We start from the raw sequence: 14,366 nt of genomic DNA, 5'->3' as shown, positions 1-14,366 counted from the left end.
AAAAAAAAATAAACTGGTAGTAACCATTGACTTCCAGGCATTTTTGTTATCATGGCATCAGTTTCTTCATACATACATTAAAAAAAAGTCTGCCACCAGTGAGGTATGCTTTCTTCAGTTTCTCATCTTCAAAGTGCTAAGATGGGAGCCACTGCTTCATATGCAAGAACAAGAATTTGTCACTGGGCATGAGATTGGGGCTGTAGGGTGGGTGGGTGGACAAAAATTTATCAGCCAAACTTCTGAATTTGCTGGACAGTTTGAGCTGGAGTGTGAACTCGCATGTTGTCATGCAAAAGCAGGATTCCTGAAGAGAGCATTCCTTGTCTTTTTGTTCTGAATTTCTTAAGTATTTCACAATACACATCAGCATTAATTGTGGAGCCTAGCTGAAGAAAATCAACGAGAAGATCCCTTTCGGGTCCAGAAGACAGTGGCCATCATTTTTTTGACAACGGTGCCTGTTTGAGAATTTTTTGGCTTTCAAAGATGATAAATGGTGCCACTGTACTTGTTATTTTAACTCTACATTTATGTCCGAAATCCACGCTTCATCACCAGTCATGATATAAGAAAAAAGTTCATCTTCATTTTTGTAACACTCTCAAAATTTTTTTTTTATGCACATTAGTCAGCATTTTTGGGACCAATCTGGCACACAACTTCTTATATTCCAGCTTTTCATAATTTCATGAATATCTCAGCATGAAACTTCTGGGAATTCAAAAGAAAGTTCAGTAATTGTGAAATGATTTCTCACAAATTTTTGCATTCACTCTTTGCATCAACTTGTCTTTCACCACACTTGTCCAGCCGCTGAAGATAATTTGGTAAAAAGAATTGCTACGCCTTCTTTAAATAAATGACACCAATGCCTAACCTAACTGCCACTCATTATGTTAGGCCTGTAAACCTTACACAATTGTTGGTGAATTTCTATAGCACTACTGTTTTCTGCCAACAAAAACTGTATCACACCATGAACATTGCAATTGGATGTGATTTTATTTATTTATTTTTTATCTCAGCGTATTCATTATAAATTATTTGTAGAGACAACAAATGTTCATGCAATGAAAGTAAAATGATCCAAAGCTAGCTAATGAGTCACTATTCTACCACATGACTTATTTGGTGGTAAATTCTGAACTTTCTGGACACATTTTGTAATGTTTCTGCCTTATATCTTTTCTAGATATTTTCATGGGCACTGTTTCACCAAAGTTTGCTGACACCATTCCACTACTTTTCCTTAAGCACAGAAGCATGTGAGTAGCTGCTGGTCAATCCGAATTCACTCTCCAGCTCCAAACCAATTTCTCATCCTCTTATTTCATTCCTTCTACCTCTACTTTGGAACAGTTTTCCCCACAGTTATCCCTGACAACTACAACCTCCAGAAGATGAAGATGATCTTTGAAGATGTCCTTCAAAAATCATATAAACACGTTCACTTTTTTTTTTCTTGATTACACATGGCACTGATGTGCTATCAGTTTTGTGACTCTCTTATGTGGGATTAATATAAAAGAAATACAAAAATAATCACTATGGCAAAAGAATTCTTAATGAAAAAATTAATTCATTTATTAGAAACATAAGTAAAGGTTTAAGAAGATTCTTAAATCTTCTTCTTAAGCCATATAAGAATATATATATATATATATATATATATATATACATTATAATATTTATGTATAACGAATGTTTATTTTCATGATCATCTAACTAGAGTAATTATTTGGACAATACATCAAGTGTTAACTAATAAATATTTATTAAATCTACTAGTTTCACCAAACTTTAGCTGTTGGCATCTTCAGGGTACAAGCACTTAGGTTAAAAAAATTACACAAATGTGAATAACTGTAAAATTCTAGCGAATATAGTTACAAACTGAAATAGCATTGAACGTTCTGTAGTTTGCATTGAAGTTCATTTCTTGTGTGTTAAGAGATCTAATTAGGGTTTTCCATATCTCTGGGAGTATTAAACCCTGGTTCCTGTTAAGGTTATCAACAGAGTGAGCGACTGTAGCTGCTTCTTTAAACATTCGGGAGTGGTAGTCTTCTTCTATGTAAGGGGAACAGCTTTTATCCCACTCAATGACATGGCTAGTTATAAAAAAATGAGATGACAGGCCTGATATGTCCTGTCTGTTGTTTTTGATGTAATCAATGTGCTCCCTTCTGTCTAATTTCAAGGCTTCTTGATTTCTGCCTGATGTGACTTGAACCACATGAGCATGGAATATTGTAAACTCCAGCATATTTATAGAAAGAATGGTTATCTTTTGGAGATCTTAGTAGTTTACAAGTTGTTTCTATAGGTTTGAATGTCACTCTTATTTTGTATGGTTTGAGAAGACTAGCGAGATTTTTGGAGATGCCTCTCACATACAGAATTGCGATAGTTTTGATATATTGAGTATCCTCTCACTCTCTTTGTGGTGGTTCAGAGAAAAGGATTTTGTTGATGAGTCTTCGTGGGTAGCCGTTCAAGTACCAATATTAGATATTAATGTTAACTCGTCTTGAAGGTCCTTGTTATCTGTTATGATGCGGACAGCTCTTTTCTTTAAGATGTACTACGCTGAGTTTGTGAGAAATATGGTGAGAGGAGCTGAAATGTAGATGGTGACCTGCATTCGTAGGTTTCCTGTAAACCTGATAGGTTTATATGGTCATTAATTTACTTCTTAATTAAGATGTCTAAGAACGGAAGTTGTTTGTCTCTTTCAAGATCTAGAGTGAATTTAATAGAATGATGAAAGGAGTTGATCTTATTGAGGAAGTCAAGTAGGTCATCCTTGTTGTGGTTCCATACAATGAAGATGTCATCCACATATCTCCACCAAATTGTTGGTTTGGGAATTATTTGAGATAGAATTTTATTTTCGAGGTGTTCCATAAATAGGTCAGCACAAGAAGGTGAAAGTGGACTGTCCATTGCCAAGCCAGTTACAATTAACTGGCGTGGCAATGGGCAGTCCACTTTGGCATGTGACATATCCCACTCAAGCTGTTCCCCTTACATAGAAGAAGACTACCACTCCCGAATGTTTAAAGAAGCAGCTACAGTCGCTCGCTCTGTTGATAACCTTAACAGGAACCAGGGTTTAATACTCCCAGAGATATGGGAAAACCCTAATTACATCTCTAACACACAGGAAATGAACTTCAATGCAAACTACAGAACGTTTCTTAGCAACAACTAGTTAATCATGTAAACACGATATGTGTATCACTCATATTTAATGTTATTTCACCAAACTGTAAAATTCTAACGATTATAGTTTGTAACTATAATCGTTAGAATTTTACAGTTATTCATATTTGTGTAATGTTTTTTAACCTAAGTGCTTGTACCCTGAAGATGCCAACAGCTAAAGTTTGGTGAAACTAGTAGGTTTAATAAATATTTATTAGTTAACACTTGATCTATTGTCCAAATAATTACTCTAATATTTATGTATATTCTTGTATGATTATGAAAGCAAAAAATAAAAAAAAAATGGAAACGAAGTATCTGAAAACCTACTGTCAGACAGTATTACCATGAATGAAATGGAGAGAGAGAGAGAACCGAAGAAATGTAATCTTGGTCTTGGAGAAGACAATAATAGGAAAATGAAATGAAGATATAACAAATGAATTATAAACATATTAGATGGAAGTTAGAGTTAAAAAGAGGATGACCCAGATATGTTATTTGAGGATAAACTGATTAACTGAAAGAAATAAGAAAATGAAGAGAAAAGATGAGGATGGAGAGAGAGAGAAAAACAGACCCAGAAGAAATAACTCGCCATATTGACAGGATCTGTCCCCTAGAATGACGACGACATTAAGTTAGAATAACAGAATCTCCACTTACAAACATGGATTGATATCACAAGTTTAAAATCTATTGAGATTAAAATTTCCAAACACTGATTAAAAATATTAATAAAAAAGTGAATAAATATTTATACATTCTTTTATATCCTTAAAAAAAAATCATTTCAGAATTTAAGCTTTAAAGAGAAAAAATGTACCTGCAAAATTTCTCCTTCATGACCCATCCAAGAACCAAACATTAGTCCTGTTCTAACATCTAAAACAGATATAATTCCTGTAGAATGGCCTACAGCTAGCCAGTTTCCATTAGGACTAACTGAAAGACATCTGATCAATCCAGCATGACCTATGCTTACTTTGTATTCGTGCATATATCGGCATGTCCGTGCATCGAGAAACCTAAACATATAATAACAATGTTCAAAGAATCTAAACATATAATAAAACTATCTATTAATAAGTATGTAGTAAGGTAATGTTCACTTTTGAAGCAAAGTTCTGAAAGTGACAGGTTAATAAGAATATCATCTTCAGCATTAGTTGCCTGAGTATTATGCTACTTAGACATCAAACTCTTCCCTGGAAGTATTTATATTCATATTTTATTAGAACTTATGTGACTTCCACTGATGAAAGGTTGCAAAACCTATATATAGTAGCAAATTAATAATGTGTGTAGACTAAGGATTTTTATTATTCTGCTAAAAAAAATTTGTTAATAGCTTCTATTCCTCCAAAGAGAGCAGGCTAGGCTGTTTTAGCCCTGTGTAACTTTTGAAGACTGAGGGGCACTCAATCTCCAATCACTGATAGCTAACCCAAACTATCGATCATATATTAGGCAGCATCCAGTAAAGAGAATATGGCAGACATCTGTGCCATTTTGTGGTCTCTAACTATGATGCAATATATTATTCTCTGAAACACTTTGGGTTCTATGATCAATTTTTCTTGAGTACACAAGATGAAAAATCTGAGTTCCTGGAGGAGAACAGACCTGATCATGCCAGAAATTGACTAATTCAGGAAACAGTCAAAGAAAAGCTTAGAAAATGTTTCTCTAGTTGTTGCTTAGAATCGAATTTAGAATGGTCTTTCATTGAGGAGCATAGCACTATGGATGCAAATTTCCAAAGTGCTGAGTAGGCTTTTTAAAAATTATTTTTTATTTAATACTTACACATAATCTGAGCACCCTGCTCTAGATACCAAACATAGAACATTTTCAAGCCACTCTTCAAGTTCAAATAAGTGGGACAATGTTCTCACATCATCCCACTTATTTGTGGGACAATAAGGTTCTCACATCACTGTGGCAGCAAACTTCATCTCGCACCTGAAGATAATCACAAACAGCCATGTCAGGATTCAACCCTGCAGCCTGTTGGTTGAAGAGCGGATATAATAATTACTTAGACAACCAGGCATGCTTAACCATAATTTTCACTAAGATTTCACCGGATTGACAGCACAGCTGTTCTGAACTACAAGTTATTGTCAGAAACCAGATGGAAACCCTAAGAGGGCAAAAGACCTCTTCTCAACATCATGGAATTTCATGTCTGAACATTGCATTTTTCATAAGTACAGAAGAAAAGAGCCTAATGAAAATATTTATCAGAATCTCCTATGTAAATATTTATTTCTTGCAAAACTTTCAACTAAATAAATTAAAAATGCCAAGAAATTATCTTTTTTTGTTTCATTCTTTATCCAAGTATAAGCAAACAAAGTTTGCATGTAAAGTAACTTCACGACTGGGCTACTTGTATGCAGAGACTAATGAGTTCATATCAATTGTCTTAGTATATCATAATGCAATGCACATATCCTTACGGACATGTACAATGCTATGCATTATGGGAAGGGTCACTATCTAGACCAGTTTTGACTTTATTGAGGTGAAAAAGTAAAGGGCTACTCATCATAGGCCTAGAGTAGTCAGTATAGGGAGTGCATGAGAGTATTAGGAGAAAGAAAATACAGTTAGCATGAGAGATAGAGAAAAGGCATCAGCTCTTTTATATCATCATATAGCCAAAGACTATCAGTTTCCTTTTTCACCAATCTCATTCAGATGAATAACTAAAAGGCCAATTGAAACTAAAGCACAAAGATGACCGATTTCCAGGTGGTTAGCCCCATTTGGGTTAACTGGCTTGAGTTGGCTTTCTCTGCCTGGGATTGCTCTTCAGTCATCCCTGCAATCGGTTATAAGACCACAGTGAATTAAGAGGATGCAACTATTTAAAAAACCTCTTATAGCAAGAATAGACAGAATTTTATCTCCTCCTGGTGAATATTGCATAGTGTGGGTGGTCTACACCAGCGCTTCCCAAACTGTGGGCCGCGGCCCCCTTGGGAGCCGCTAGTTTTGTTGTAGGGATCACGAAATAATGAAAACAAATTTAAAATGTTTTAAGACTAAGTGTGCCACGTCAAATATGTATATAAAATGCTAAAAATGTAATATTTGTATTTGATTTGCACTGGTCTACACCATCTAGTCATAAATTTGATATCTCCTAGAATGCTTCTTTCTAAATACAAAAATTTGACTGAACAATAAAATCTAAACAATACAATATTATAAAGCATTTGGAGGTCTCATCAGTGGTCACTAGACACAGAAGTGATACCAAAGTTGAAGTAATGCATAAGTCATATTTCCATATACCAATATTAAAAAGGTGTCTGACCTTATTACTAAAATACTCTGGATTAGAGATAGATGTTGAAAGCTTTTTCACTTGTTTATACTATAAATTAAAGATGCCAAGAAATTATATTCTTGGTTTCACCCTTTATCCAAGTGTAAGCAAACAAAGTTTGTGCATGAAGCAACTTCATGACTGAGCTATTGTATATAGAGGCTAATGACTTCCCATCAATTGCTTTAGCATGTCAGGATTGATGAGAAATCATTAGCTTCTATGTCTGCATGCTTAGCCTAGTGGTTATGCACTTCACAACCATATGCCTGGGGAAGGAGTGTCCTGGGTTTGATTCCCACTGCCGATGTGAGGAGCTTAAGGATTTTCCTCAGCCATAGCCAAGTTAGCCAGTCTTAGTCCAGTCCTGACAGTTAACAGACCACTTTAGAGGAAAATGGTAGATAGGAAGTTAGTAATAACATAAACCCTTCATGTAGTACTATCATAGTATTCTATAAACATCCCTCTCAAGGGATGTCTATGTTTTTTTTTCCTCTAAATTTGTTAGGGACAGTGCCAATTTACTTTCCCAAAATCTTCCCCCATCCAAACAGCTTCCATTTCTTGAATCCTAGGACAGTCTTAATTTTTCTATCTTTAAACTGATAAATATTCTAATGTGATTAATCCCCTCCCCCTCTTCTAGCATTTCACACATCTGTAATATTAAGTACACTATATGCTGACTAACCTTTTGTATTTAGAAATTACTATATAAAATTCTACTGGAGCATATTTCACTGTTCATTCACTACCAAACTCTATATTAGCTAAGTTTTTTAACTTCATTCTTTGGAGAAACTATATATATATATATATATATTTTTTTTTTGAAAATTACCACTGAAAATTATTCCAACACAATGATGTTCTTTGTTCTCCATCTTCAATGGAAATGTTGGTTAGACATATACAGCACTATAAGTTCATCTAACCTTTCTATGCTTGAGATTATAGATCGTGTTGTTATGAATTACACCTAACCTCCCTTAATGCACAGCATTATGCTAAGGCAATTAATGATATGAAGTCATCGGAATCTATATACATGTAACTTAGTCATGAAGATACTTCACACACAAACTTTGTTTACATTAGGATTAAACAAGAATATAATTTTGTGGCAGGTATAGCAATGAAGGCTATGAGGCCAGCTAACTCACTTTGAAATCTGAATCCAGGTCTTTCCAACTAAAGGATATAATCAAAACTAACTGAGCTATAGAGGATTGAGAATACAGAAAAACTTTTCATAAAAAAATAATAAATTATATGCATTACATATTTGATACTGTACTTTAATAAGATATACTTTCATTCCAATACATCTCCTAACAGACATAATTCATAACTGCATTTTTTATTAACTCACACAAGAGATATAAGAATCTATAACACATCAGTGTCGCGTGTGGGGATAAATACAAAATGTTTGGTATTGATATAGTACAAAAATTTGCAAAGGTATGTTTAATATTCATTAAAAGCTAAGTTAACCACTTAGTAAAAAAAAAAAAAAAAAAAATTCTGTTATAAAATATAAACATCACATACCTTACAGTTGAACTACTAGTAGCAACTATAAATGTTGTGCTAGGTGCAGGCATAGCTGTAAGCACAGTTACTGGACTACTTTTAGATGAGTCTAATTGTTTAATACAGGAGCCCATAAATGGATCCCAAATCTATTTAAAGGTAGGAAATAAACACTTTTAGAATACACTCTTGCAAAGAATCGTCACAATATCAAAAGTATAATAAATAAGAAAAATAAAGGGTTTCACTCTGTTACAACATTGTATAACAGATAAAGAAACTGCTTGAATACAATATGCATGTGTGTTATATGTGAACCATTACAAGCACCCACAAAGAGAAATTTAATATTTCAAGCATGACACTTTGGAGAATGGTAGTCACATGTTTTCCTTACATTATTACCAATCCTTTGCATCACAAAAGCAGCTTTGAGTTCTTTTCTACTTAAACACATGCATCAGTTCTGGGACATTTTTAAGGAAAAAATTTCTTCCTTAAAACTGGATAAATATTACAAATGCATCACAGTAGGTTTGCTTCTTATTTTATCATCATCAATCATGTGCTTCAAGGATTTAAGCTATTATGGCTCATTCTGGCTCAGAAGCCATCAGCAAGTCTCTTCAGTGGGTAATTGGTCTTTTTTTCTGATGATTTATAATGAAGAACTTGTTTGTGTAGTCATTTCATTTGCTTACATTTTCTCTATTATTAGTTTTTGATTTAATTCTTTCAAATATACTGCATTTCTTTTATGATTAAATAGGGTATCTTTTCCACATAAATTTCATATCAGCTGTCATTAATCTTTTTTGTTTTCTTGCAAATATTATTTCCATATAGCAGCATTTGTAAAACAAGTATATTATGGATTTTTAGTTGAGTGTTTTTGTACCAGGTTAGTTTTAAGCAAAGAATTTATTCTATTTATTATTTTTAGGAATTCTGTAATTTTCATATTTTATCTTATCTTCATATAAAATAATGCACTGTAAATGTAAAGGAATTAACTTGTTCTGGAATTTCCTTATTTATTACTATTTTACTTCTAGTTGGATCTTGACCTTTAAAAGCCATTGATTTGATTTTTCTAATGAATTAATCATTGCAAAATCTACAACTATTTCCTTTATGCTTAGAATAGCTTTCTGAACATTGTCTTCATAAACTGTAATTATCACCTGGTCAGCAATAAGTGTTTAAATTTTCCTTAGAGGATTCCTAAGGAAAATTTAAAAATGATTTATTTAAATAAATTATTATTTCATTTATTAAATAGTTATTAAGTAGAGTAGCAGACAGAGTCATTCCTGTTTACTTCTCTCCAAGACTGATAGTTCAAAGTTCGATTGTATCTGTGTTTCATCATATACCTTCATATTGGCATATACCATATTTTTCGATAGATAACGTGCGCATTATTATTATTATTATTGTTGTTGTTGTTCTGGGAAACTCCAAGGAGTCAACAGACTCATCGAGGGAGGCCTTAACATCATGTCTGGAAACTATTCAGCATTCACACAGTATCTATCATATCTTGCCTTGAACTCATTCACAGTCGTAGCACCCACAACAGACTCTGGAAGCTTATTCCACTCATTCACCACTCTCCAAGTAAAAAACCTAGCTCTAACACCCTTGTCAACCACGCTCTTGCCCAGCTTCCATGCATGGCCCCTAGTCCTCCCACCACCAGTCATATTTTCAAAAATATCTTCTGGATCAATCTTATAAAAACCCTTCAGTAATTTGAATGTCTCAATCATATCACCCCTCCTTCGCCTATCGTCCAATTTCTGCAACCCACAAATCCTCAACCTATTCTCATAAGGTTCATTCCACAGACCTGCTATCATCTTGGTCACTCGTCTCTGGACCCTCTCCACTTCCTCCCCATCACGAAGAAACCCTGGTGCCCATAACTGGGCACAGAAGTCCAGATGGGGTCTTATCAAGGCTCGATACAGAGGAACAACAACTTGTTTGTCTCTGCATGTTAAAGTATTTTTCATAAGCCAAGTGATTTGGTGAGCTGTTTTAGTCACTTTTGCAATGTGCCCCCTAAACTTCAACTCCCTATCCACCAGCACTCCCAAATCCCTGGCCTCATCAATCTCCTGGAGTACGGTTCCACCAATGCAATATACTGCTGCTGTTCTTTTCACCCCGAAGTGCATAACCTTACACTTTGCCACATTAAACTGACATCGATTTTTCCTAGCCCAGTCCTCCAAACTATCCAAATCATCCTGTAAAATTTTGACATCCTGTGCACTCACAATTGCTCTACCCAACTTTGCATCATCAGCAAACAAGTGAACACTTCCTCTCAAATCCTTTCCAATATCATTGATGAACAAATTGAAAAGCAGTGGTCCAAGAACAGAGCCCTGCGGCACTCCACTAGTCACAAGCCATCTTTTTGACTCCACTCCTGAATAAACCACTCTCTGGTATCTCTCCTTCAACCACCCTCCTATCCATCTTACCAACCCTATATCTATCCACATCTGCTCCAGTTTACTGATTAGGGTTCCATGTGGTATCCTGTCAAAGGCCTTGGCAAGGTCCAGTAGTATCACTGTAAACCCATTACCCCTATCCAGTTCAGCCATCACTGTGTTATAAAATGTGAGCAAGTTACTGAGGCATGATCTACCCTTCACAAAACCATGTTGTCCCCCATACAATATCCCATTTTCATCTATCTAATCCTGTATTCTTTTCTTGACTAATTTCTCTAAGACCTTGACAATGATTCCTGATATGCTAATCGGTCGGTAATTTACAACAGCAGTCTTGGAACCACCTTTATGCAGTGGAACTATTTTCCCCTCCTTCTACCCGCTCGGGACTAACCCAGATCCGAGACTCAAATTAAACAAAATGGTCAAGGGTACTGACAATTCTTTAGCTGCTTCTCGTACTACACAAGCTGGTATTCCATCCAATCCCACAGATGTATCGACATTGAGGTTATGCAATAGACTACTCACCTCCACTTCATTCACCACAATTCCCGTATAATCTACTGGTTTATTCGTTTCTGCAATGTCACCACCTGGATGATATATTCTTGCAAAGTGCTCACTCAGTAACTCAGCTATCTCAACTGATTCAGTTACCTCCCTACCATCGGCATTCTTTAAAATCATTCTGCCATGTACATTTTTCCTTTTACTTGCTACATATATTTATAAAACTGTTTAGGATTCTCTTTAGCCTGCATGGCCAATGTTCTTTCGTAATCCTTTTTTGCTTTTCTTACCACACTCGTCACCCTTCTGGCTTGCGCTTCATACCGTTCATGTGCCTGCTGGTCACCTTTCTCCTTAAATTCCCTCCATAGTTGTTTCTTTTTTTGCAGCTCAAGCTTAATGATGTTATTCATCCATTTAACCCCTACTTGATTTATTATTCGGACTCTAGGTATACAGTCAGCCATTGCTTCATGCAAGCACTTCTTAACTACCTCCCATGCACTATCAACTTCTAGTCCTTGCAGTTGTACATGCCATGGCACTGAGCCAATCAAACTCCTAAGCTTGTCATACTTTCCAGCCCGATAATTCCACATGTACCCTGTCTTAATTGAAAATTCTACACCTTTAGCCACCTCCCAAGTCAAGACCCTATTATCACTCTCACCGATTCGTGGCAATGTGGTCATATTTGTTACAGCCAAATCCTCAGATGTAATTACTAGGTCAAGCACTCTCTGACCCCTAGTATTTTCCATTACATGCTGTCGCAGATAGTTATCCCTTAATAACCGCATAAAATCCAATTCCTTCCTCCCGTGTGTCCTCTCCTCACTCCAATCAATGCGACCATAATTGAAATCTCCCATAATAATCACCCTCCTTCCACTCATTTCTTCTATTTGCTTGTGCATACTGTCACCACCATCTTTTCCATCACCTGGTCTATAGCAGCACCCAATTGTATATTTAGTTCTGCTAACCACAATCTCACACCAAATGGCCTCAAAATTATTTATACAAAAATGCCTAAATTCGTTAAAAATGAACATGCGTGGTATACATTTGAAAGGTATGAGAGGTAAATTATTATTATTATTATTATTATTCGTGACACCTCCAAGGAGTCCGAAGACTCATCGCGGGAGGACACCTACAACTGTCTCAACCACTACACCGAACCTCTACTACGAATCATCTCCATCGACGCCATCTACCGCCCACCTCCACCACTACCACAACTAGTAATTTTTTGTCTGTAAATTGCATGCGTTCTGAAGGGCCGATTTGTCTGTATGCGGGATAAAAAACCCTACTACCTCCGTATGAGATCGGCTAACTCACCTTCGATTGAAACTGTCCAGATAAAGATTCCTCCCATCAAATGTAATAACAAAACTAAGGTAGAAGTATTACTTAATATTTATTGAACATTACACTATTCAAATCCAAAAAAATTCTTCATCAGACTCAATGTTGAAAGAATCAATTGCGCTAAAAATTTCATTTTTAATGCAATTTAATGGTATTTCTTCAGCTTCATAATCATTGTCACCGGACATCACTGCATTCCCGTGCTTTAATGAAACCAGTTTTCTCTTACAGCAGCCCAACTTTCTACAATCCACATAACTATATTTTTATATGACGTTCTTTTCATCTGTCACAGTGCTCCCCAATAATGTGAAAATTTTAAAATTTGGAATTAAAAAAAATCTACCACTGCTACTAGCAATGCACATGCTTTTAAAGAATTCCTCCATCCTCTGTCTGTACTTCTTAACTCTACCGCTAGTTCGCACATGTGCGTTATCTACACATCAAAGAGAGTGATGAAAATGTTGGGGTGTGCGTTATCTGTGAAAATTTTAAAATTTGGAATTAAAAAAAATCTACCACTGCTACTAGCAATGCACATGCTTTTAAAGAATTCCTCCATCCTCTGTCTGTACTTCCTAACTCTACCGCTAGTTGGCACATGTGCATTATCTATACATCAAAGAGAGTGATGAAAATGTTGGGGTGTGCGTTATCTATCAGAAAATATTTACAGCACCAGGAAAGGATTAAAAACTCATTTTAATGGTTCCAATATTTCATCTCAGTCACTGAGACATCTTCAGGGATTGCAAATAACTCGTAACATACACACACAAAGACGACAATACTAAATGAAACATATGGCACCTGAAGTTCTATCTAGGTGATGCACCCTCTATGCGCATTAGTAGATGGACTAGGATGCAAAGTGGGACCTCTGAAAATTATTGTTTCCCAAATTTCGGGAAGTTTTATGCATCTGTATTTATTTAAATTTGGTTGATTTCTGAGTGCCACTGCAGATTCTAAAAACAGTCTATCCTTTTTAAATTTACTATGGTGGAACATAGTTGTTTTCTTCCAGGAGATGCTGTGGATGGTATCCAATACATGGTCTGCAAGGCCAGATTGACTGTAGTCGTTAGTTGATCCTAGGCCACCTTCATAGAGGGCACCACCTAGATCATGACTATGGTCAATCTGGCCTTGCAGACCATGTATTAGATAAAACCCAATGTGGTTTTGTTCCAGAACCTCCTGGAAGAAAACCACCATTCTCCACCATAATAAATTTAAAAAGGATCCGTTTTTAAAATCTGAAGCAGCATTCAGAAATCAACCAAATTGAAATAAACACGGATGCATAAATCTTCCCAAAATTTGGGAAACAATAATCGTCAGAGGTCTCACTTCACATCCCAGGCCACCTACAAAGGCCAATCATAAAAAATCTGAATTTAATTTGTTGAATACTGCCATTTTCAAGGGTTAACTTTTGCATTATTAAATCCAATTAAACAGTAGTCACAAAAGTTTTGAAGAAAAAAAAAATATATATACATGAAATAATTGAAATTTACAGATGCAAAGTGTTATACTTACATGTACAGTACTATCACATGATCCAACCAATCTTAATGAATCCAGAAATGCAACAGAAAATACAGTTTTACGATGCTGATTATATGTCCATTGTGGTGGAGTTAGGCTAGAACCATTCCCACAACTCCGAAGAGACCAGAGTTTGACAGTTTTGTCCTTGCTGCCAGTCAAAAATGAGTTTTCATTGTCTAAAGCATGGATTGCTCGAATACATCCTGTGTGTCCTAATTGAAATAGAGAAGTGTACAAATAAGTGTTTTCTCCAAACAGTACAATTTCTTATATGCAAGCAGATTGAAATCAAGATGATTCCTAACTATCCTAATCAATGATTATGAATTATCTTGATCCCAATATATACTTTTAAA

At 35.5% G+C, this 14,366-nt stretch overlaps 1 protein-coding gene across 2 annotated transcripts in view; it reads right to left on the bottom strand.

Moving 5' to 3' along the window:
• Wdr81 (WD repeat domain 81) overlaps positions 1-14,366 on the bottom strand; it is a 369,840-nt gene that overhangs the window by 20,852 nt on the left and 334,622 nt on the right. For both annotated transcript variants that reach the window (XM_090398673.1, XM_090398674.1), the window contains 3 exons: positions 13,999-14,222; positions 8,108-8,238; positions 4,037-4,238 (listed from right to left, as the gene is read on the bottom strand). In XM_090398673.1, coding sequence (XP_090254799.1) covers positions 4,037-4,238; positions 8,108-8,238; positions 13,999-14,222 — 557 coding nt within the window. The remainder of the gene's footprint in view (positions 1-4,036; positions 4,239-8,107; positions 8,239-13,998; positions 14,223-14,366) is intronic.

The sequence above is a fragment of the Typopeltis vanoorti genome, chromosome 10 (assembly GCF_054136105.1).
Source record: "Typopeltis vanoorti isolate ZY-2024b chromosome 10, IOZ_Tvanoo_1.0, whole genome shotgun sequence".
Classification (NCBI taxonomy): domain Eukaryota; kingdom Metazoa; phylum Arthropoda; class Arachnida; order Uropygi; family Thelyphonidae; genus Typopeltis; species Typopeltis vanoorti.
The sequence above is the reverse complement of the archived record's forward strand: the minus strand, read 5'-3'. Positions and strand labels throughout refer to the sequence as shown.